The sequence below is a fragment of the Oncorhynchus mykiss genome, chromosome 13, assembly GCF_013265735.2.
Source record: "Oncorhynchus mykiss isolate Arlee chromosome 13, USDA_OmykA_1.1, whole genome shotgun sequence".
Taxonomy (NCBI): Eukaryota; Metazoa; Chordata; class Actinopteri; order Salmoniformes; family Salmonidae; genus Oncorhynchus; species Oncorhynchus mykiss.
In genome coordinates, this window is record NC_048577.1 from 20184327 (window position 1) to 20210072 (window position 25746).

The window sequence follows — 25746 nt, forward strand, 5'->3', positions numbered from 1 at the left end:
ATGTATTACTTGTTTTTAGAAAGGGACAAAACCAAACCTAAAACAAAGAAGAGATTCAAAACTATTTTGATAAGAATAAATATGCCTGTTTTACCCCCTATACCTTTTGGTCAAATAATCAACTGTAGGACAACAAGTTGGCTTGTAGCCATAAGAATTTATTTGGAGAAAGAAATGTTTGAAATGTTTAAAATCATGTTTTAAAATTCAATAAAGTCATTGAAGTACGTACATGTAATTTTTTTCATAAAAAGTTATATCATGCCTTTTAGCTTTTCCATACATAAAACGTGGTATACATAGCATGATTGGTGCTTTATAAAAAACGACTTATTTTCTTATGACATATTTGACTTGCAGTTATACTCAAATTTGCAAAAAAAAAAAAAACAATTTATCACCCCCTTCACTCAAAGAAAGCTAGATAAAAAAGGCAAAACATAGTACATCATTACAATGGGATGCATTCTTCTGACATGGCTTTAAGCACACATAATACAGTACTGTACACAGGTCCACCTCAGACAAAATGTACAAGAAACATTTGAGTTGCTGAGGATACATAAATCTCTGGAACAGCCTAATCACCTGTTTGTTCACAAGGGTCAGCCTGAACTATATGCAGCACAGATTTAACTGATCTATAAATCATGTCAACTTCCTATTAACAGGGTTTTAACAGATTCCCATTATAGAGATTAGTGAACAGTGCGTAGCTCAATGAGATCATCATGATCAAGCAGAATGTTTCTTCATTGTGAGGGGACATTTTATGTTAAAAGTTTAAAGTGAGGACCAGAAGGAATCTTAAAGGGGTTTAGCTGGTCTCACTGGCTCAGTTGGCTTTTTATGTCTAGTGGGGTCTATATACTGCATATCTAAAATCATCTTCAAGGTGGGAAGTTGGAAACAAAAAACAAAACATTCTATGTTCTCCATGATATACATTAGTAATATTAGGGCAAATATATTTTTCTAAAGGCAAATATCTAGGGTAGGACAACATATAAAGCAGAATTAAATTACACAATGTGCAAAAATGTATTGTGCATAGTAATTATTGTCAAATTGTAATAAATATTACCGTGGTACTCAAATCCACTCTGGGTGATTGTATTTCCTCATTATTTATTTAGTTACAATTAAAACATTTTAAAGTATTAAATGAAGCCGTTGGAGAAAAAAGTTATAGTTCTCAGCAACAAACCTTCCCATTCATTGGCAAGCGCCCCAAAAGCACATATACAGTTGAAGTCGGAAGTTTACATACACTTAGGTTGGAGTCATTAAAACTTGTTTTTCAACCACTCCACAAATTTTGGTGAATAAACTATAGTTTTGGCAAATCGGTTAGGACATCTACTTTGTGCATGACACAAGTCATTTTTCCAACAGTTGTTTATAGACAGATTATTTCACTTATAATTAATTCACTGTATCACAATTCCAGTGGGTCAGAAGTTTACATACACTAAGTTGACTGTGCCTTTAAACAGCTTTGAACATTCCAGAAAATGATGTCATGGCTTTAGAAGCTTCTGATAGGCAAATTGAAATAATTTGAGTCAATTGGAGGTGTACCTGTGGAAGTATTTTAAGGCCTACCTTCAAACTCAGTGCCTCTTTGCTTGACATCATGGGAAAATCAAAATAAATCAGCCAAGAACTCAGAAAAAAATTGTAGTACTCCACAAGTCTGGTTCATCCTTGGGAGCAATTTCGAAATGCCTGAAGGTACCACGTTCATCTGTACAAACAATTGTACGCAAGTATAAACACCATGGGACCATGCAGCCGTCATACCGCTCAGGAAGGAGACGCGTTCTGTCTCCTAGAGATGAACGTACTTTGTTGTGAAAAGTGCAAATCAATCCCAGAACAACAGCAAAGGACCTTGTGAAGATGCTGGAGGAAACAGGTACAAAAGTATCTATATCCACAGTAAAACAAGTCCTATATCGACATAACCGGAAAGGCCGCTCAGCAAGGAAGAAGCCACTGCTCCAAAACCGCCACAAAAAAGACAGACTACGGTTTGCAACTGCACATGGGGACAAAGATCGTACTTTTTGGAGAAGTGTCCTCTGGTCTGATGAAACAAAAATAGAACTGTTTGGCCATAATGACCATTGTTATGTTTGGAGGAAAAAGGGGGAGGCTTGCAAGCTGAAGAAAACTATCCCAACCGTGAAGCACGGGCGGGGTGGCAGCATCATGTTGTGAGGGGTGTTTTGCTGCAGGAGGGACTGGTGCGCTTCACAAAATAGATGGCTTCATGAGGAAGGAAAATGATGTGGATATATTAAAGCAATATCTCAAGACATCAGTTAAAGCTTGGTCACAAATGGGTCTTCCAAATGGACAATGACCCCAAGCATACTTCCAAAGTTGGGGCAAAATGGCTTAAGGACCACAAAGTCAAGGTATTGGAGTGGCCATCACAAAGCCCTGACCTCAATCCTATAGAACATTTGTGGGCAGAACTGAAAAAGCGTGTGCGAGCAAGGAGGCCTACAAACCTGACTCGGTTACACCAGCTCTGTCAAGAGGAATGGGCCAAATTTCAACCAACTTATTGTGGGAAGCTTGTGGAAGACTACCTGAGACGTTTGACCCAAGTTGACCCAAATAATTTAAAGGCAATGATACCAAATACTAATTGAGTGTATGTAGACTTCTGACCCACTGGGAATGTGATGAAAGAAATAAAAGCTGAAATAAATCATTCTCTCTACTATTATTCTGACATTTCACATTCTTAAAATAAAGTGGTGATCCTAACTGACCTAAGACAGAATTTTTACAAGGATTAAATGTCAGGAATTGTGAAAAACTAAGTTTAAATGTATTTGGCTAAGGTGTATGTAAACTTCCGACTTCAACTGTAATAACCCCACATACACACGGATTAAAAAGCCGGATAAAAGTACAGATTTTCTCATTTATCCCAAAAAGTGTCACTTATAGTTGAAAGATCCTTTTAAACCTTTTAAAATTAATTACCTTATTGTTTTCGTCATCAATAAATCACAAATGAGCGACAAATAAACTCGACAATGTAAAGGAATATTATGTAAAGAAAAATTGTACGGTTCTAAAAGGAAGGGATTTCAGTTAGCTTTAGTTCCCACTGTTTTGCTGTTTGATGTAGCTATTAAACATGTGTAGCATAATGCCTGTCTTTGGACCGCCGAGGTATTCTTTGAGGTGTGTAAAACATGCTGAAACGTTTGTCACATTTCAAAATAAAAGTTGTGTCCTTAATTTATTTCCTGTCTCTTCCTGTTTCGAGGTATATGATCCTGGGTTGTCCAGTGCCTCCTGCATGTAATAGTCTTCCTATGTCGTCTTGATGTATGATGGTAACTCTCATAGATTCATTCGCTCTTTTCTTCATCGGTTCATCACCCTGCACTCTTTTTCTAGCCTATTTTGCTTTCTCTCTCCCTTCCCCTTTTCCGTCTCTCTCTTTCTTAGCCCTCCTACATTTCCTCCCTTCAATCTCCTGCAATTAATCTCCAACAACTTTCTCTCTCTCCCTTTTCTTCCTCAATCCCAAACCAGTTATCTCCCCTTTTTTACATTATTGGCAACTCCCTCTTGCATATCTGCAGGGCTTCATAGCTGTGAGTAATATGGCACAAACCCCATCCAGCCTCCAATAGGTCTAGATGGAGCATCCACCATGTTGCTCATACCTAGCAATCCTCTCAGATCAGAAAAGGGCTCCAGGATAGGGGTGACGGATCAGTTTGGGATTGGGCCCTCCTCTGCCTCTCTCTCCTTCTAGGAGGGCGGCCCGTGGCTGGGCATGTTGGCCATGGTGCCGCCCATCCCAGCTGAGCCGCACATGCCCGAGGGCCCTGCCAGGGCTGGAGGGCTGTGTTTAGGGGTCTGCTGGAGGCCCTGTCCTTGCCCTTGGCCCTGGGTGGCCCCATGGTGGGTGTGTTGCAGGGCGTGGCGCTCCAGCAGGGTGCGGTGGGTGAATGCCCGGTGGCACACAGTGCACTGGAACGTGCGCTCGGCCCGGTGCGTGCGCATGTGCACGTTGAGTGAGCTCTTCTGTGTGAAGCGCTTGCCGCACACAGAGCACTGGAAGGCGCGCACGCCCGTGTGCACCACCATGTGCTTGAGGAGGTAGTCGCGCAGGGAGAAGGAGCGCCAGCAGATGCTGCACTGATGAGGCTTTTGACCTGAGGCACACACAACAGACAATAGCATATGTTAGTATGACACAGGTATCAGAGTAGGACTATCTGTTATGTGGCGTTTTAACATGTGTATACAACAATCATGAACAGTAAATGTTTTAAAGGAAGTGATAGTAACTAGTATATATAGAAAGTGGTGGCCTACCGGAGTGTATGAACATGTGCTTGCTGTAGTTCTTCCTGGAACGTAACGATTTCCCACAGTGAGTGCAGTCGAAGGACGTCTCAGATCCCTGGGAGGAAGGTGAGGGGCCTGGCGTGCCACAGGTTGACAGAACAGGGGTCATTGGTGTCGGGGGCAGAGCCTGTTGGCTGTGCTCCGCTCCTGCCATGCTGTCAATAACCATCGGTCCGCCCACAAAGAATGAGGCTGATGGCTGTGATTGGCTGACTGGGTACTGAAAAAGTAGCTGAAAGGGAAACAGGAATTTAAATAATGGCCACCAACGACTTTCATGATTCAAGTTTACAAATTGTTGCAATGACTATTTTAAAAGTGTTTACATTTGTAACTGACCTGGTTGTTGATGGACTGTGAGGAGGTAGGGGGAGACAGTGGCTTGTTTCCTCTTCCTCTGGGGTTGAAGGACATGGCCTGAGCCGGCTCATTCTGGGGCCAGAAAGCCTCGGGGGAGAAAACTCCAGCCTCATCATAGAATACACCCTCCTGTAAGACAGAGAGACAAAATTCACTTATGAGTATTACCTAATTTAATTGACCCTAATACATAACCATGAAAAGTCTCTAAAACTGTGATAATGATAAAAGAATGAGTATAGACACTTTTATCCAAAGCAATTTACAGATTCAGAACATCCAGCCCATATGGGTTTTGAACCCACAACCCTGGTGTTTTTTGCCAGCACCATGCTCCAACATCAAGTTACTGTGTAGAACAAGACAAGACTCACCTGGCCGAAGGTTGCCATGGATTCCTGTGTGCCCTCCTGCCCTTCAACTCGTCTTCCCTCCTCCAAGCCGAAGACCCCTCCATCCGGGTCCTGCACTCCTTCATCCTTCACCACCACTTCCTCTCCTACAAGAACCTAAGAGAAAGTAAAGAAAAATATATAGTCAATTAGAGTATCGAGCCAAAAATTGGTGCTTCAAACTGTGGTGTATGGTCAGGAATGTGAAGACAGTAAAAAGAGAATTATAAACCGGGTTGTTCGAGCCCTGAATGCTGATTGGTTTAAAGCTGTGGTATATCAGACCATATACCATGGGTATGATGAAAAAAATACTTGTTTACTGTTCTAATTATGTTGGAAACCAGTTCATAATAGCAATAAGGCACCTTGGGGGTTTGTAATATATGGCCAATATACCACGGCTAAGGGATGTATCCAGGCACTATGCGTTACATCGTGCATAAGAACAGCCCTTAGCTGTGGACTATTGGCCATATACCACACCCCCTTATTGCTTAGATATAATTTTCTCAATGTATAAATGAAGAAAAAAAGGTACTTTTAGAAACTAAAAGGGTTTGAAGAAACCTTTTTGATTCCAGGTGGAACCCTTTTGGGTTACATGTTCCACATTGAACCAAAAAAGGGTTTTACCTGGAACCAAAAATGTCTCTCCTATGTGGACAGCCGAAGAACCCTTTTGGAACCGTTTTTTTCTGAGAGTATACAGAATTGGCTTAGGTATAATGTAACAACAACTGAAAAGAGGTGCTAGCTGGCACTACATCCAAGACTTAACATGTTTAATGACCCATGGAAGGGGTGTTCACTGTTTAATCAGTCCATGGAACATTATCTAGGAGGACAGCCTAATATAAGACTTCTGGACAGCAACTTCCTTTCAATTATGTTTATTGCTGACACGTTCAGATCTATAGCTTAATTCCTGCAATGACACAATGAGGGTAATTGCCATCTAGAAATCCTGCTTTATTCACTTTAGGATGTCTGGCTGCATATCTGCCTGCCTTGCAACTGTAACCATGGGGATCTTACCTGAAGCCTGAGTGGCTGCCTCTGCTTGCGGCTGTGTCCTCCTGCCCCTCTGTCCCTGTCCAAGTCTCTCCCTCTGTGATGTCCATCCATCTCCTCCGCCTCGCAGTATCTGTCCATCCCCACAAGCTCCTCCGAGAGGTCAGCCGCATTGCTGCGGATACTGTCCCGGCCAATGCTGTCCACGCTGCTGACACCAGAGCTGCAGCCGACCGAGAGATTCCCTGAGCTTCCGCCATTCGCGCCGTTAGCGGTTGCCGCTAGCAGGTCTCTCAGCTTGTACCTCATATCCTGAGTGCAACTTGAGTTCTTCATGAGGACTCCGCCGGCCCCTGAGCTCAGCCCGTCAGCCCCACAGAGGGCCCCGGGGCTGCCCATGTCAGCTAGAGCCATCAGCCCCACTGGGTTAGCCTGCCCAAGGGCGCCTCCTGGGCCACTCTCACTAACATTAACGATCAAGTTAGATCCGCCCAGTCCTGTGACCATGTTGCTCGCTCCACAGTCCCCTAAGGCAAAGTTCGAGAAGCTCTGGTAACCCCCACCAGCGCTGACTCCGCCACCACCACCACCACCACCAATACAACCACCACCGCTGTCCCTACCTTTACCCCCTCCCCGCTCCTCCTGCTTGGGCAGGACCCCAACTGTCATCCCCCCTCCACCTTCACCTCCACTTGCTGCGGCTGCTGCCGCAGCAGCAACCTTCCTCTGGGAGATGATCTGGGTGCACTCGTCGATGACCGTCTTAATCTGCAGGATGCTGGCGGCGGTGAGGATGCAGAGAGCCTGTGACTGCACCACCACTAGCGAGCCACTGTACATAAAATCCACCAGCTGCTTCACCGTCTCAGCGGGGACCAGCGGCGGCACCGAGATCTCAGAGTGTCCCAGCAGCAGCTTGTCCTGGAAGAAGGGGCTGCCAGCAGCCAGCACGCAGGCGTGGGCACGCAGCGAGGCATCGTGTATGCGCACCGTCACGTCGCAGAAGAGGCCTTCACGCCGCTGCGTCCGTAAAGCCTCCAGAACAGACTGGCTGGAGTTGTGCAGGTGGATGTAGTGCACCGTCTCCGTGCCCGCAGCCATGGCCTGAGGATGAGGGACGGGGTGGGTGGGGAGGTGGTGCCGGGAGAGTGTCTGTCGGCTCTGAATCAGCTTGAAGGGGAGGGAAGGCAGGGAGGGAAGTGGGTACGAAGCATGGGCCACTGCGGGCCGGGTGCCTCCCCTTAAACACTCATCAGGCTGCTTAGAGGTAATGAAGTTGTATCCACTGTGTCTGCAGGTATAATAGAATGTGTGAGGTTAACTGAGTGATGCACCTGCTTTGGTCAGTGGGTTTCCTTGGAAGTCATGCAGGGCTCCACTAACCATGCAGTCTGTCACCTCAAGCTCTCAGTGCAACCCTGCTGGAAGAAAATGTAAAATTGTGTTCAACAGAGTATTGTATGTGCTGTAACATAATATAACTGATCTAGCTAAATCCTTACAGTATTTTGTTTTTATCTCACAGGTACAAAATTACATTTAATAGGAAATAATTAGCAGGTGGCTGTGGCCTGTACTAAATGACCACAGGTAATATGCCTGACTGACCATGACAAGTGATTTATAAGGGCGGGAATAAGTGGGCGCGTGGGGCAGACATCAGCCCATATGCTAATCATTTTTTGGAAGAATTATCTGCATAGCTAACTAAAGCCATTTGGTGTAGTTGAGTGACAGTGGAAAGAGCGGTATGTGTGAATTGCAATAATGTCGATGATATAAATGTAATGCATCATGATATTATATTTCGTAAGACATAGCTATGTCAATAGGCCTATTTCAGACACATATCTATGCAACCAGACAGGCAAATAACTGTCAAATTGTCACAGTAAATGCTACCATATGCTAGCTAGATATCAAGCTAATGTTTGTAGGTTGACGTTCTTCTTTACGAATTCAGTCTCGTGAACACACAAACGTCTTCGGTGTGCATTTGCATGAACAACTACGAGCATGTGGTTTGTAGAAATTTATTGACATTACAATAAATTATAATAACCAAAGCAGACACCTACCAGGGTCCAATTAGCATGGCTAACTTGACTAGCTGGCCACTGGTTGAAAATGGCAAGCTAGCTACAAACTAACGTTACCGTTAGCTAGCTAGCTTCCTGGCTAGCAGTCTTCTTGCATTGGTCTTCGACCTATTTAATATTCGTCTATCGACAATTATTCTACCTTATTTACATATCTGCAGTGTGTAGCGATAATAATAAGCGTATATTAATATGCATGCCTTTCTTTAAACAAATATCTAACAGCTAGAATTAGCGCGTATTCCTCCAATATTTCTGCTGCAAGTACAGTGCCAGTGAGAATCACACACAGATCTGTATGCATATGGATGGTTAGCTACATGTAGTGCATAATTGTAATGCATTAGCTCAGCGATTCTCAACTGGTTGGTTGTGACGGAGGTTTTGAATGGTTCGCGAGTGCCTTGAGTGAAAAATAAATATTATTATTTGATTATTTGTAAATAAAAATGCTCCAGTCTGAACTTAAACTACCAAAACCCAGGTAGAACGTGTGTAGAAATGATAATGAACCTATGTTTTAATAATTTTAACATCTGAACTATTTTTAATCACAGTATTCTCAATGTAGTTATTAGCAGCGCTATGTAGTTGAGACGTCTCAAATCAGTGAGAGCTTAACATTCTTCATCAAGAATATGGGCAACATGGAATGATTGACGATGGAAAAATGTGGGACTGTTGTTCCCAGGTGATAATTGGTACATTTACTATCAATATAGCATTACATTTTGGCGATGCTAATATTGGATGGCAACTGAGACAACCTTGTTCAATTTGTGTCCCGAGGCAAAACCATTCGAGAAGCACTGCTTTACCTAAACTAAGTTTAATATGGAATTTGGAACACCATGTTTAACTTGAATAAATTCAGTTTTTTCTTTGGTGATTGCCAACAAGGAAGAACCCTTGATTTCTGTCTATTTAGATTTAAAATAGTCCATCTATCATTGGAGTTGTCTTTTGTCATCTCTTGAAATTCTAAGAAAGAGTCATCTCCACAGTATTTACTGCACAACAAAATATAATTTAATGAATTCACATGTCACAGTTTGAAACACAAATCTATTTTGATATATAAAATAAAAAGATCCAGTACCCTCCATTTGTCTCAGAATAAGGCATGCAGTCTCCATACAGCTATGGACATGTAAAGCTACAGGTCATGTTACAGTAGGACTCACAGAGACATTCAGTCACAAGTACACACAGAAGCGCTCGGAGTAGCCACTCTTATCTTGGGGCCCATGAACATTTATTCTTTGTGTACACAATGCGTAGGTATAGGTGGGATTGAACACAAAACACAACACCTAAAGTATAGTAGTAATTCACATTTATGTAGCAACAAGGTAGAACACTTTAACTGGGGGGGGGGGGGGGGGGGGGATGTACTGTAGGTGGTATGTAAAATTATGACTTTTTACAGCCGTGACTCTTGCTTTCCACCCTATAAGCACAGAGGCCTTTTTGGAAAAGATATCTAAAGAGTGTAATCACTATAAAGGAGTTGTTAGTTTCATTCATTGGATCAAATGTTCACTGGTTCAATTGAGAGTTCCACCAAAATACTATTACTCTTGTAACTCGCATATCCAGGAGGAAAGTACAGAAAACTTTTTGGTTTAGTGCAAAATCCAACTTTTGTTATGCAATACACACATTTTGCACTATATTTATCAGATACTTAAGACAACAAGCTATGGAGGAAAATGTACAAACATTCTAAATAAATAAAGGTGAAATATTCTAGTATTTTTAATTCCCTATGCATGCGGACATGTTTCCGGCTGTGAGAGTGGCTAGGTGGGGCAGAGGTGGAGTCACGGCTGCCGGGTCGGGGCTATGGGGAGATGGAGAGAAGGGCTGTGCGGTGGGTGGAAGAAAAGTTGGAGTAGCAGGGCGTTGTCAAGGTGACGAGAGGGGCGGCTCATTACGCTTGCAGCGCCTCTTGTGCTCTCTGGCGACAGCCCACGGCTGTGATGAGGGCTGCACCCTTGCCGCTCCCATCCTCCGACAACAGGAAGTTGACGTTACACTTGGGGGCGAGCTCCTTCACTGTCTGGTGGAAGATCCGGGAAAAGCTGGAGAGACAGGGAGACAGGCACACATAGTCAGACGAGTATAAGGATAATTGTCTCTCATAGGACATATCACTGAATTGATGCGGATTCATTACAGTTGTACTCAGAGTTCTATTTCTATGATATCTAAGTAGACAAGATGTAGCAGATGTGAAATGTCCTTATCCTCCGACACTAATATCACACGTCATTATGGATATGCTTTTAATTTCCACCATTTAACATTTAAAGGAAGCTTTGGATTTAGTTTGCTATGAGTTAACACTGGCTCTCCTTTTTTCCATCTCCTTTCCTCTCTCTCTAATCCTCCATCACTCACTGTGGGTGCAGTTTGTAGAGTGTTCCGTCCACCCCCACAGTGACGTCCAGGTGGTCCAGCGCTCTGTTCTCGCGAATCTTGTCCACCACGCCGGCCATTCCGGCTCCGCAGATCTGAGCCGCACGGCGGGACACGGTGCTGCATACCTCCTTGACGATGATACTGTCGTCACATGTGCTGTCCAGACCCAGTTGCTGTAGGATGGCCCTGACCTGCAGCAAAGCCAGGCGATCGCTGGGGAAAGAAAGGGTTAAAGGTCAATCAAGAGCCATTGGGTCACTGGATACTGAATAGTTACTTGTGCATACAGGTAGGCCTAATATTGGTTACAGTCTCATAAAGGTGTCTGTATCATATTCTTATGTGTTTGTAACAATGTAGATGCCATTGTTGTGAACCATTTGTAATTGTATTAAGTGTTGGTTCTCAACAGCGTATATAATCTCTGTACATCCAAAATTACAACAGGATAGTTATGCACACCCCCAGGCACATATCCTTAGTTAACAGGGTCAAATTTAAGTACAGCGAGATATTTTTTAGTTTAATCACATTCCCTACCTCTCTATCTGGGACAGGAACTTGGTCTCAAAGATGCCTCTGGTCTTCAGCGTCTCAGAGATCTTTCCACGAAACAGGAAGCCGCGCTTGGTCAGGTCAATCAGGATGTTCCTCACAATTTCTCCCAGGTACATGCCGCTACACATCTTCTCATACCTGAGACATGGAGTGAAACATACCCAAAGTTTAAGGCATATAACTTAATTATTTACTTAGGCCCATCTCCCGTCAGGGAGCTTAGTACAGTAGGCCATCTATGACTCTTAGTCTAACATACCAACAATCAAAACCAAGCACCGTTTTATTATGGATAACATTCAAGTATTTTAGAGTCAAGGATTCTGGTTCAAATAAAGTACAGATGCACACTCAGGCCATTAACAAAACACTTAGGCCAAAAAAACAACAACAAAAAAAAATAATTTCAACCTATCCTGTGCTCAGAGAGCCATTTACTAGTTTGACTGTTCATTTGTCACCTCTGTTTGCCCTCGTTGAGTGAGTTCTCGTCCACGGCGCGGTCGTACTGCGTCCTGATATCGTCCAGGCACCCGTTGTCCCCGAAGGCACCCCACTCCATGTTGACGCACATGCGTCCCTCATTCCCCTCCACCGTCTCTATGTTCCTCATCTCCTCCATGTAACACGCATTACTGCCCGTCCCTGTTAGAATGAACGTGACATCCCAGGTCTTAGGTCTATAATGCACATGACATCCCAGGTCTATAAATCTGTACAGTATTACATGTAATGCGGATATACTACTTATTACAATGTACATTACAGTAAATTATATACAATTTGGTATGAAAGTTTTAACCATTAGCTTTGTATCCAATTTCATCAACTTATTTTGCAATTGATAGAAAAAACAATTTTGTACTGTAAGTGTTGATTAAATTAAGTAGTGTCCTGTATACCTGCAATAAGTCCAACCTCACAGGTGGGCTCTTCATATGCACATGTCATCATTGTTCCAACAGTGTCGTTCACCACAGCTACCACATCCAGGTCAAACTCCTACACATACACACAACACACAAACAACATTATGAGTTGAACAGTGCATTTGAGTGAGTTGAACTTTTCATTTTCTGCTTCACCCAATGCTTTAAATAGTAACCTCATTCGTCACCTTAATTTACTGTCACAACCAGAAAACAAACCTCCATTTAGAGTCATGCATCATGTCATAAAGCAAAAAACAAGAACACACAAACTGTAAATTGATTGAGTACATTTCAAATATTATTTTCAGTGTGGTTGTTTTTCTACGAATGAACCACTTTTCTCCCCTGGAAATGTTAGTGAATGGCTAGTTCAACTGAAAGATGATATCAGACATGGCAACCTTTCAAATAGCACATTAAGAACAATGCAACCCACTGACCCTCCACACACTCATTATTATGCAGAAGCTCAGACAGGAGACAGACAGGCATACACACACACACACACACACACACACACACACACACACACACACACACACACACTCAATTAACAAAGATATATCATATTCCCATTCCCATTTGTAAAGATCCTGATTTTTTTTTGCTGCTAGAACTATAAACTCGCAATTCGGGTCACAAAAATGGTCACGACAAACACTCAAGTTAATTTGACTTATACTTTGCCTATAAAGATTTACAGTCATTTTTGCATTCTTGTTTATTACAATTTTCTCATGTTAATAACATGCTATTTAAACAATTTCCACACCTCTGCATTGCGGTAGTCTCAGAAATCCAACACTAGGGACTGGTTTCAGTAATGGACTCTTATGTTATAGATGAACTAGGTCACTACATGATGGCTAGGTCACTATGTCGATAAAAAAAAGCAATTATCTTGGCTCTCCCACAAATCACGAGGCAGTCAAGCCAGAATGTCGCGATTCAAAACCAAAGCTTAAAGGGAAAACTTTTGCAGTGGTTTTAGTTAAGGTAGTTGATGCAAAATAGCCACTTGCGAAATACACTCCTAAAAAATAACAAAAGTGATCTCCATCTTGCTAGCTAATATTTAGTATTTTATTGAAGCCGATAAAGTAGTGACCTAGGTAGTGACGTACTTCCTCTATGCCAAAATAGTCCATCATTGAAACCAGGCTCTAGTCACTGTGTTGCCCAGGGACAGGTTTTCGAGACTGGCATTGCAGTTCCGTTTTACCTTTTTTGTTTTTTTCCTGAATGAATTTACTCATTGACATTCAACTAATACTTACTCCATCCTCCATCTAAAAGGGTGAAATTGATAAAAAAAAAGATACTGAGAAACATGTTGGTGTGTGATTTGGGCTGAGAACCCCTCAGAACAACAAGTCCAGAATGACTGAAGCACATTGAGTAAAACTGAATTTTTGCAGCACTGCTGAAAGTTGCCAATGGAGACATAGCATATGCTACTAGAATATGCGCCTAACGATAATTTAGGGTGATATGCTATTGTTTTAAAAATATATTGTTGTCTGGCATTTTGCATTGTTTAATAAATGTATACATTATTACCTGGGATGGTATCAGTATCTCCAACCGCATAGAGTGATTTATTGTTGATAAATGGTTTTATGAATGAGATCAACCATTATGTGGGCTGTTAATGTTGATGGTGACTGAGACAGTGCATGAGTGTAATGAGAGTTCCACACAGTATTGCCAATTTAGCAATTTTGTTGCTAGTTTTAGTGAGTTTTCAGACCCCTCCAGTGACTTTTATTTGGGTAAAAGGGCCTAGCAACAAATTCAGCTACTTTTCAGGCTGCCTTTGGGGAGTTTTGCCACCAAGGGTTTCTATGGTTTTGATAGCATTTAGCGACTTTTCCCACTCAAACCTTTCTTCCGCAAACAATGGGAGAAGCTGTCTGTGCAAGAAAAGTCACTGCAATGGTGCACACACAGGCAGAGAAGCACAAGGGAAGGGGGTGTGAGGTGGGAGAGGTGGCGAAAATGCTATGTCGGGGACTGCAGCTGTGCAGGGCAAATTGGTGCTGTGACTCGTCATGGCAACGGCAAAACGTCATCTAGCGACTTCTAGCGACAAATCAATGAGCCAGTAGTGATTCTCACTGAAACATTGTTGGCAACTGGTTCCACACCAGTTATTTGATTCTACTCTATGGAGTTATATTGTGGGGAGGTGTTACATATTATCACAGTGGTGTGAAATAAGGCGTGGTGTCCAACCTCACCTCTTTCCTCTTGATGCCCTCCCGGAGAAGCTCCACCACGTCTTCACCCTCACAGTCTGTGCATTTGAAGCCTTTGGTCCAGTTCACAAGGATACCCTGAAAAACAGAAAAGGCACTTTTTGGTTACACTACGATCACCTAGAGCTGGACGATATGGCCAAAAATCCATATTGCGATAAATTATGTTAATTTATGCAATAACGCTAAATAGAACAATACATTTATAACAATGCACACCACAGTTATTTTTTATTACACTTTAAACAAAAACAAAGATTTATTGTTGTAGCCATCAAATGTCCCATTAACAATCACCCATATTAGCAAACTTATTTAATTTCAAACTTCACATTTCTCTAGTATAGGCTACTTATCTATTTAATGATATCAGCAAAATACCTTTAATAAGTGGTCGGTGTCAATCATTTTCGGTTTATCGTCCCCGCTCTACGATCACCATAATACATTAACTTGATATTCGGTGCATCCACATATTTTATAGTTATAGCAGACATGACTGTCACTCTGAGAACGATCAATGATATATACTGTGAAATGCGAATGTTGATCATAATTGTCAGTGAGAGTGATTCCATTTTTGGAGGATCATGCATAACAGGATATATTTTGGGTTCCCATCCAGGGTAGATGTTAGCCAGCAGATAAACTACTTACCGCATCCAGGCTCTTCTGGTGGCAGGGGAAGGAAAAGGTGAAGCCCAGAGGCAGACGGGCGCTCTTCATGCCCATGTAGTCCAGGAAGTCAGAGATGCAGTACACAATGTGGTCAAAGAGCTGGAGGAAACGGTGGAAAAAACATCTTTAATCATACGCTGACTGCATTCATTAATTCATAAATTATGAGTTTAATGATTCATTGGCTTGATGATGTGCTGACTGTATTTCAGTGCAGACAGAAATAAATTTGACTCAATTTATGGATGGAGAAATTACTGAAGTACGTATCTGGACATTTGAAAATGGATGAATCATAGTTCATGAATTGAGACCTAATCTAATGGCGTTTTTGCTAATGAAATTTAGTATTTTGAGCCATTGCTTTACCTCCTCTCCCGTGCCCTGCATGACCTCGATGGGAATGGCGTAGATTTTGTTGTGCATCTCCACTGTACGCCTTTTCCCACTACGGATCTTAACCAGCAGCACCCGGAAGTTTGTCCCTCCCAGATCCAGAGCCAGGAAATCCCCATTTTCTGTAACACGAGGGCTGGCTAATTAGATAATGATATTACAATACCATACAAACTACCACTATTTCCATAAGATATTCTCATGCTTCAAATGTTGATCCTCATAGATTATACAAAAGGTACAAAAAGTAGACCAATTATGAAAGCACTGAAGCTTTTAAACTTTTTTGGGGGTCCCATTTTATTCCCTAACAGTTGAACAAGGAATTCCTCCATGGAGGTGTAATTTATTTCCTGAATCGGCTACATTTCAGATGGAACTGATTCCCGCCAACTCTGAATAGTGGTGATAAGATATATTAATTCCTTCTTTAAATCCTTCCTGCTATCCATCCATCCATCCTTCCACAACCCCTCCTATCGGTCACCTGTTCCATCAGGCGTGCTGCGCACGTAGGTGGGCAGCATCTTGACGGTGGCCGAGTCGTGAGTCTTTTTCCCCAGGCCGTTCTCGATCTCCGTCCTCATCCTTTTCTTCACCTCCAGCAGCTGGGCTTTGCTCAGACGGAACTCAGCCAGTGTCTGGGCGATCTGGCGCGTCTGGTCAGCCAGACGGTATGCCACCGCCGTCACCATGGCAGCACCCTTAGCACTTCCGCTCTCGGACAGCAGGAAACGGACGTCAGAGTCGGGCACCAAACGCCGCACCGTCTTGTGGAGACGCCGGGCATATCTGCAGAGAGAGGAGAAGGGCGGATGGATGGAAGAGATTACAAGCTGTTTGGATTTCTGTATTGAAGCCTAGTACTCGGGGAAATGTCAATCTTGATAAGTTATTGCGTCATCACTTGTGGTAGAGACCAGCATATTTTTTGACACCTGTGGCTATTTTGAAATTCCTTCCTGTTCTCTTATTGTGTTCTTGCACAGAGGAGGTCCTATCGACCTCCAGTAGGATTGAGTACTCACTGAGGGTGCATCTTGTACATCGACCCATCAATGCCCACAGTGGTGCGCAGGCGGGCGACTCCCTTGTTGTCCTTCAGCCGAGTAAGGATACCTCCCAGTGTAGCTGCGATGAGGTTCGCAGAGCGGAAGGATACGATGGTGCACACGTGTTGCACGGCAACACAGTCCTCTTGAGAAGGCTCCACACCAAGCCTCGTTAGAATCTCTTTGCATTTGGTCAGGCCTTCCTTGCTCCTGTCATGGGGAGAGAGAGGTCAATGGCAAGTATTTATGTAGTGCTTGAGCTCTACAACTCACTTAGCCTCAAATAACTTTTCATTGTATGTAATGGAGGTCATATAGTCCACAAAAACAATGGAGTGTATATTTTCCTTTTAAGAAACTGTCCATGGTTGACCTCTTACTTCTCAATGGCTGAAACATGCTTAGTTTCGATCTTCCCTTTTGTCAGAAGTTCGGGGGTTATCCGACCCTCGAACAGCAGTCCCTCCTTGGCCATCTTGACCAGGATGAGGCGGACCAGCTCTCCCATGAACATCCCGCTGGCCATCTTCTCAAAACTTCCCAGACAAAGACACAACAGAGACACTGTCAGTTGATTTTTAGGGCTTATAAACAAATACACAGCTTTACGTTCTCTGAGGATTTATTGTTATGTAACATGACTCTTCCTGGAGATTTTGTAAATACCTGCTTGGGTTAAACAATGGCTACAATGTTTTCTGTTTTATCTTGGCGGTGAGGGTGTCAAGCCCCTGGCCTGGAGCCCTATATATTTATCACTTGTAGTGCAAAAAAGTGACTGATTCAATGGAAGTTTAACTGACAAATTGCACTGGAATTAGCTTTAGGTTATAACTCCGTTATAGCAACAACCATAAACACATATTCCACATAGCAGTCCTGAGTACAATGCAGGCCCTGCAGTCTTGACTTACAGCTGTTTCCCAGGGTTGAGGGAGCCTCGGTCGATCTCCCGGTCAAACTCTGTACGGAGGTCCTCCAGGGACCCGTCGTCCCCGAACGCCCCCCACTCTGTGTTGATACACATCCTGCCCTCGTCTCCCTCCACCATGTCAATGTGCCGCAGCTCCTCCATATAGCAGGCATTAGTACCAGTACCTGAAAGTACACCCAGCCTAGTAAATAACCTGTCTGGAGCACTACGGCAAGCCACAGGAGAATACTGTTCCACAAAATCGACATCTGCTTAATTTTCATTAGAGCTGTTCCTCTCTGTGTAGAATTTAGAATTAACATGAGTCTACAAAGCCACGGCCATTCTTTGCCATTGGCAAGCTGAACATTTTTTTTACCACCTTTTATCAATAACCCTTTTGTGCAATAATTGTATTGAATGTTGTGTATCCTCACCTATGATGATGCCAACTTCACATCGTTGATCGTCGAACCCACAGGTCATCATCGTTCCGGTTGTGTCATTGACCACTGCCATGATGTCAGCTTCATAGTCCTGACAAATACAATATGTTTTCTAAATCTCTTCTAGTGGCACACGTGGTAATTCAATTATTGTTAAGAAATAAGAAAGCTCACCCCTCGTTTCTTGATGGCCTTGTTCAGAAGCTTCACGACATCCATGCCTTCTACACCACTCACTTTGAACTTCTTTGTCCAAGTCACTAAGACGGCCTGTAATAGACAGCACTTTCTTTAATAAATCTGTCCTATGACCACCTAGAGCTAGTCTTAGGTAGTCTTAGCTAGTCTTAGCTAGTCTTGGCTAGTGTCGGCTAGTGTCGGCTAGTGCTGGCTAGTGTCGGCTAGTGTTGGTTAGTGTCGGCTAGTGTTGGCTTTGTGGACTTTCTTTTTTATTACATCATTTTTTTTATTAGGATTTTGTCCCCCCAGGCAGGTATCACCCCCACAGTTATTTACTCTACAACAGAACTGTACAAACTCAAACCCTAAAAGTTGTCTTATACTTTAATATATATTTATATTATAATGATATTATATAAATATATTATAATGCCATTTATTATGGTTTCTCAACATCTCAAATAAAGCATTAAAACATTATAAATGCATACATTATTGGAACCTCTTACCTCGTCCAGTTTAGTTTGTGCACATGGGAAGGAGAATGTGAATCCTACAGGGAGTTTTTTATCCTTGATCTTTTGTTTCTCCATGAAGTCACCAAGGCATTCTGCGACATGGTCAAAGAGCTACAGACATAAAAATAACTTGCATTGAGGTGTGAGACAGAAGCACGTAGTTATACAATTACACATAATAACAGTAGCAGCAAGGCAACCCTATTGGCTTATCAAACACTTAATTAACAATTAAACTGGTTTGAATTGGTGAATCATCCCCATATTATTACTTACCCTCTTGCTCTTCTGCACCCCAGTATCTCTACTTGCACATCATCATCTGCACATCTATCACTCCAGTATTACTGCAAAATTGTAATTATTTTTGCCTCTAGGGCCTATTTATTGCCTGCCTCCCTACTCTTCTACATTTGCACACACTGTACATAGATTTTTCTATTTTTCTTTATTTTGTGTTATTGACTGTACGTTTGTTTATGTGTAGCTCTGTGTTATTGTTTTTGTCACATTGCTTTGCTTTATCTTGGCCAGGGCGCAGTTGTAAATGAGAACTTGTTCTCAACTGGCCTACCCGGTTAAATAAAGATGAAAAAATAAAAAATCATGATGGTGGCCAGCAGTTCTTCAAGTCAGTCCTATCGGTTACAGCATGGAATGTTTTTTGTTTCAACCAATCACAATTGATCTCTCCCGTTACAGAATTGTTGTGGGTATCACGTTACTGTTGCCAACTGCCCTCTCTCGGGGAGTTTCAACAGTCAACAGAGGTCAACAGTGTTGTGATGGGGGTCTTGATGTCACATCCACTTCATAGGACAAACAGATCCATACAACAATACTGAGTGACTGCTTTTATACAAAGTGATCCTTATTGTTTATTGAGAACCTCTGATGTGAGTGAATGAGACTATAGGTGATGGTCTGGGAGTGTTTGGGGAGTTTTGAGGATTTTTTGTTGTATTTTAGTGTGTTTTGTTTTGTTTTTGAGGGTGTTTGGTTTGTTTTTTGGTGGTGTTTTGTGGTGTTGTTGACCTGCGTCCCACTCCCATGGATAATGTCCTCAGGGGTCTCGTAGACCAGGCTTTCCATCTGAACCGGCTGCTTCTTGTCTTGTGTCACCTTCACACGCAGGATACGGAAGTTGGAGCCACCCAGATCCAGAGCTAAGAAATCCCCCTTTTCTGTCAGATTGGAGAAAATGAAATAAAAACGCAGAAAAAAATACAACATTAACTATTTTCTAGTGTCTTTCAAGCAGTGTGTTACTAACTACAACATTAATTTTAGGTGAACTGAATTGATTGCCTGCCAGGTGCTATATATCAGGATTATATGTCATTATAGGAAGGGAGACAAAATCATACTATGTCCTCAAAAGGTAAAGCAAGGCCTGTTTATATTGATTGTATAGATCAGGCACCAAGCTGATCTAATTACATTACATCTGTCTGGTGTTGACCACAGAGCATTATCACAATCTGTTCCCTTGACCTGTCTGGAATGAAATGTCACTGAGCTGTATTGGATGGAGGTGTGTCTGATGGCCTACAGACTAGAGGATGACTCCATTTGTAGCTGCCATTAAAGCAAAGTAGAATTCTATCCTCAGGCTAACTAGGTAATGTTCTGTTATAACACTGTTATAGAGTACTGCTGTTCCATCTAGATTGTAGTTTACAGTAAAGGGCCAACAGTTAAAAGCATTCTCTACTGTTGATATTCATTGTGCCTTACTCTGTAAAGAAACCATCACAGAAAATATATTACTTGTGTTGCTATCTTGTTGATCATGGCGTTGATGGCTTGTAATTTGCCTGTGTAACTAAGTAAATTGTTGATAATACTTTTACACACATCTCACATACTTGATACATATCAGTTGTCAGCTGTCACCATAGTCTCAACTTTGAACTTTGACTGAATCCCCCTTCCCGGACCCCCTCATGTCCAGTGGCTGAAAACGATGGCTATTTATAACATGCGAGATGACAGGGAACTGCTCAAGGCAGAATGGCTTTATGAAACAACCCCTCTGCAAGGCTAGCCTTGTTGGGCCTTGGCATTTACTGTCCATAGGCCACTCTGTTTACAAACAAAGATAGGCCACCCTGGTCTATGCATAGGTTGGATGTTTGGAGTTAACCTCTTGACAATGTCCTCTACTCTCAGCAGTGGCCTGCCTCTACAATCAGCAGTCGGCTCTACTATCAGTGGCCTCTACTATCAGCAAGTTCAAAATAGCTTTCTAACATTTTATTATCAGGCAACATTTTACGTATAGTATTTCCCCTCCCCTTCTCCAAAGTAATAACTTTATGCCTGTTGACATTCAACATTACATTTGTTAATGTAACCCAATAATCTAGTTATTCATTGACGAGGGCTGGGCATTTTAACTGATGTTGAAAGGCAATCAGCAGTAAACAAACAAGGAAACAGACAGTGAACTCAACTCCTCTTTTTTTAATGTCTTAAACTATAAATCTTACCTGTAACTTTAAACTAAACTACAACATATACATTTTATATACTATAAACTGAAAAAAATCACTCCAACTGTCCCCAATAAACCCAACTACACTAACGGTAGATCCCTGCATCATTTTGCACGAGCTCAGTGTCTCTGTATCTAGCAGTTGAATGATCAGCGTCAGCGATATTAAATGTTATCGTGCACTGCTATACCACAGCTAATTATACTGACAGCCCATAGACATTCTAGTGGCCACAGAGAGCACTGCTTTGCTCCTGGGCTCACAACAATGGCGCTAGGTGGCCATATGACCTGCCAAGTTCAAATACAGGGGCCACACAGTACACACAAAAAGCCTAATGTCACAGAATGGCACTGGACATTTAAAACAACTCAGCACATTTTTGCAGGACAGATAAAGCTGGGAGTGTAGTGTGTGCTGTAAAGTGCTTACAGTATAAACACTATTTTCTATGTAGAGTTAAAGGTCCAATAGTGGTAATTTGGTGCTTTTACTGTAGAAGTAACCTGAAAGGACATGCCAGTAGATATGCAAGCTGCAGGTCAAAATGGGATCCATGCCATTATCCTATGATTATGAATGTATAGGTTTTTTTGTTATGCAGAGAGGCAGCTAACATCATCAGTGTGGATTATTTCCAATGTGTATATTGCTGTACTTTAAGAGATTGAACGGGATAATCACGTTCCAATTTGTAACATATTAAATTAATTTTAATTCGTAACATATCATCCGAATTGCAGGAAAATTATTATTATAATTTTTTGCAGGATATAACATATAATACGAAATAGATGACTTTGTGCACAATTTTCGGGGACCTGTTTTGGCTCGTGAACCAACTGAGCCACACAGAACCACTATTGTTTTGAAGTTTACTCTGTATTAACTTGACACTTTACCTGATCCATCAGGGATGGACCTGACAAAGGTGGGCAGCATCTTGACGGTCGCGGTGGTGTTGGTGTCGCGGCCCAGCCCGTTCTCCAGCTCCCGCCGGAACCGACACTTGATGTCATGCAGCGTCTCGTCAGAGAAACGCATGGAGTAAAGGTACTTGTCGATCTATAGACCACCGCAGGAAAGAATGGATACAATATGTTATGATGATATGTCATCATGATACAGTATATACAAGGATTAGGGTCATGAGTTTTTACTGACCCTATTATGTATCGTTATGATACTGTATATTACTCAACCAATGATGGAGTGCAGGTACTTAGCAATATGAAGACAGACAGACATTACAAGTTGTTATATTATTCCAGAGTGCAATGGAACACAATCCAGAGGGAACAACTGGATAGGATCCACAGATTATTATATAATCTCTTGCAGTGGCATTAGTATTCACCAGTCGCTATGGGGCTCCAAAAAGAAGAGCTGAGCTGAACAATATTACTGCTGTAGAGCCGATAGCTGGAGAATGATTGTCCTGAAATAAATAGCATTGTGCAGCCTTCACATAGAGGCGAGTATGTGTGTGGCGATAGTAATTTAGTAGTAGTAGGCTACAAACATTATGTAATGCATGCTATCAGAGACCATCTGTTTTCATCACAATGATAAATACTAGTACAATTTTGGTACAATGTTTTATCATTAAGATATATTAGAATTTATTATGAGAATATTAAATTAAGTATAGTAGTAGTATAATATACTGTCATAATAATTGACGTCATAAAATATTTTGCTGAATCAGCTCTCGTACTGGTCTTAATCAGGATTGTGGTGGTTAACTGGGTTTATTCCCATTGGCCTGAACATTTTCACTGCTGTGGTGAATCACACATTAGCTAGCTACAGTACTAGGGGCACGTGCACATGCTGCACTACACGTCACGCATGACATCACAAATCCTGTCCCACACTCCATCAGAGAATGAGCCAATCTGTCTTTACTCAGTCTCTAGGGGATGTCACACAGGTCAAGTCAAAACCAATGGATTTATTAATGTATAATGTGTGTCCTGAGACAACTAGATGCTCTCTCTGATGCTTGTCTGACATCTACATGTCGTGCCTTGTTTCTGTTCTGAAGTCAACATCTGTCTATCACTAACGGGCATGTTCCCTCCTATCCACAGGAATGAGCGAGGGAATTGATTTGGTTACAGGCCTAGTGTCAGGGGGGCAGGATGGTGAGGCAAGGTGTGGTTTGGCATTTTAACCATTTCCATGACGATGGAGAGGGAGAGACCAAGAGAGGAGTCAGAGAGAGAGAGAGAGAGAGAGAGAGAGAGAAGAGGGGGAAGGAGAGAGGAAGTGCTCACTGCTTCCTTCCCAGCAGCCCCTAGCTCACAGACACCTGTCTGCTTCAGACGCTATGGCAACGGATGCCCCGGAAACGCTCCTTAGCGAGGAGAGGGGGGCTAGCATGCACTGCATCACGACCACCACCAGCTAGCCCACCCAGCTGGCACATCCTAATCTCAAGGACACACACTGCATTTATTACAAACTGCACACTCCTGTTCCAATACTTACTCTAGACAAGACTAACCACTCATCAAAATTAAATCAGATGTCCATCATGGCATCCCTCCCAAAGCTCCGTCCTCGCCCAGCCTCATCAAACGCCCCAGAGACATATTGATATGCATGGAGCATCAACCATCCACCGGTGACCATGGCTGTCAGTAGCATCTACACTTACAAAACTGACCCATTCTAGAGAGAAGAGTACAGTAAAAGTGTTGTAGTCACTCACCTTCTTAACCTGGTCATCCTTCAGCTCAGTGAAGTAATATGCCAGAAGCTGTGCCGCTATCATCCTGCCTGCACGTATGCGAGGGCTGTCAGCGACTGACGGACGGAGGTGAGAGAAAAGGGAGGAAAGAACAACCGATATCGAAGCTCTCGTTTGTCCTTCACTGATCCCTTCTTTATCCTAATGTGAAGAAAAGCAGGCCTGAGCTGCCCTAGTCCCACTTGAAGAGAGTTGTGAGGTAAAAGTGCTAGTAAAACAGTGAAGAGGAAGAAGCTATGCCTGGGTTGCACACACACAGGCACACACACAGTGTCTTGTCTGTGTCTCAGTGCTGTGGTGCTAGCTTTCCTAGCTTCTCTCTGCTAGCTGCCTGGCTGTCGGTGAATGCAGTGCTGCACTGGAATGGTGGTCAGCTATGCCCTGCCCCCACTGTACACTCTGATTGGCTGAGCCGGGGCTGCTGGGGTAGGGGTATGGCAAGGGGAGGGTGGGCTGAGGACTTCACCTTCAGCTCAGCAAAGGAGGAGAGGAGCGGGGGATAGGAAGAGAGAGATAGAGTTGGGAGATGGGGATTGCAAGAGAAATGGATAAGGGAGGAAGTGGAGGATTAGTTGATACAGTATCCCACCCCTCTGCTCACAGCAGCAGAGAGAGAGAGAGAGATCGAAAGAGAGGGATAGAGAAAAGGGGGCACGTGACAGACATGCCGGCCGGGAGAGACGCCTGGCCGGCATGTCTCATGTTACCACAGCATCCAAGGGAGGACGTGCAAGTGGGAGGGCAGTCACATGATGATGTCATTCCTCTCTGCATCACCATCCTCATGCTGGGGCATCAGCTGGATGAGGGGAGGTGACTGAAGGGCATCCTGACAGATAGCATCACAAACCAGCAGCTAAAGCTCTAGGGAAATATATAGTAATATACTTTAGGTAAGGTCTCTGAGTTAAGTGTTTGTGTTTGTGACACCTTTTCTACTTCCATTGCCCCATCAAAGTTTCATGTGGCCTGTGATCCTGTGACCTTTTTCCAAAGTGGAACCAGTGGACATTTTTCATAATTATATTGATGAGGTCAAACCTCTTGAAATTTAGGACGGGTTTGGATATTTGGTGGGGCCTTGATAAAACAAGTCAGATATGATTCAGTGAAGAGTCCGGATGGAAAAATGTATCTAACGACTTGAGTGCTTGATGTACGTGGTCTTGAGCCTGAGGTAGAGAAGAAGTTTGAAATCATCTCACCACTTTCACCAACTGTAGTCTTGAGAAGAAGCGGGAAGATATCTGAGGAAAAGTTCTGTGTGTCACTGTTTTTGAATATTATGAATACTATCCTATTGTTTTTTTATTTGGTTTCCATTGAGAAAAATTTATATTTCAAACAACTACTCGATACTGATTTACCAAAATAGCTAATCTATTATGTGTGCCATTTCATCCAGAATGATATTTCTTTCTGTTTTGAAATGTCACTAAAATGTAAATTTCTCAAAATATTACAGCTGCTTATGACAGTCAGCTTTCTTTTGTCTTTTGACCTTCAATTTTTGAATTACAAAAAAATGTCCTGTCAATGGTATAAAACACAAGGACTGAAACACCATATCAATTTCTGATGATCTGATGCAACAAAACTCAACATTACTATACCTGGTCTTGAAGGTGTTAAATATCCCCTTTCTCTCCTTCTCCTCTGCAGTCCCCAGTACGTCAACCTCACGCTCTACGTAAACTGAACCATCTCGGCTGACTCAATGACGCGTGACGCTTCTGATGTCTTTTTCCATCAACTCTATAGTGAATGAGGACCTCCCCCTCTTTTCTCCCCTCCTCCTCCCTCCCTACTCCCTTCCCTCTATCCCCCTCTCCACTGGCCTCAGGGGAAAGAAGGGTTTTCCCTCTCTCTGTTCTGTCCTCC

At 42.7% G+C, this 25746-nt stretch overlaps 2 protein-coding genes across 3 annotated transcripts; both read right to left on the reverse strand.

The window, feature by feature from the left end:
* Window positions 1-2924: 2924 nt before the first annotated feature.
* Window positions 2925-8570, reverse strand: LOC110485867 (zinc finger and BTB domain-containing protein 45). 2 transcript variants are annotated; one of them, XM_036940550.1, is made up of 7 exons: window positions 8237-8570; window positions 7542-7576; window positions 6180-7449; window positions 5124-5258; window positions 4729-4878; window positions 4357-4621; window positions 2925-4193 (listed from the first exon to the last, which is right to left on the reverse strand). In XM_036940550.1, exons 3-7 carry the CDS (start codon window positions 7257-7259, stop codon window positions 3787-3789), a joined length of 2037 nt encoding a protein of 678 aa, XP_036796445.1. In that variant the 5' UTR covers window positions 7260-7449; window positions 7542-7576; window positions 8237-8570; the 3' UTR covers window positions 2925-3786. The 2 variants fall into 2 exon arrangements, with proteins under 2 accessions (XP_036796445.1, XP_021412741.1); XM_021557066.2 differs by having other exon boundaries at window positions 6180-7579.
* A 693-nt stretch (window positions 8571-9263) lies between these two features.
* On the reverse strand, window positions 9264-24234 carry LOC110485868 (hexokinase-1). The gene is made up of 18 exons (XM_021557067.2): window positions 23827-24234; window positions 22013-22175; window positions 19648-19796; window positions 18604-18723; window positions 18089-18184; window positions 17906-18005; window positions 17470-17653; window positions 16936-17091; window positions 16532-16765; window positions 15991-16295; window positions 15477-15625; window positions 15087-15206; window positions 14412-14507; window positions 12142-12241; window positions 11701-11884; window positions 11222-11377; window positions 10661-10894; window positions 9264-10341 (listed from the first exon to the last, which is right to left on the reverse strand). Exons 1-18 carry the CDS (start codon window positions 23887-23889, stop codon window positions 10191-10193), a joined length of 2760 nt encoding a protein of 919 aa, XP_021412742.1. The 5' UTR covers window positions 23890-24234; the 3' UTR covers window positions 9264-10190.
* Between the last annotated feature and the right edge of the window lie 1512 nt (window positions 24235-25746).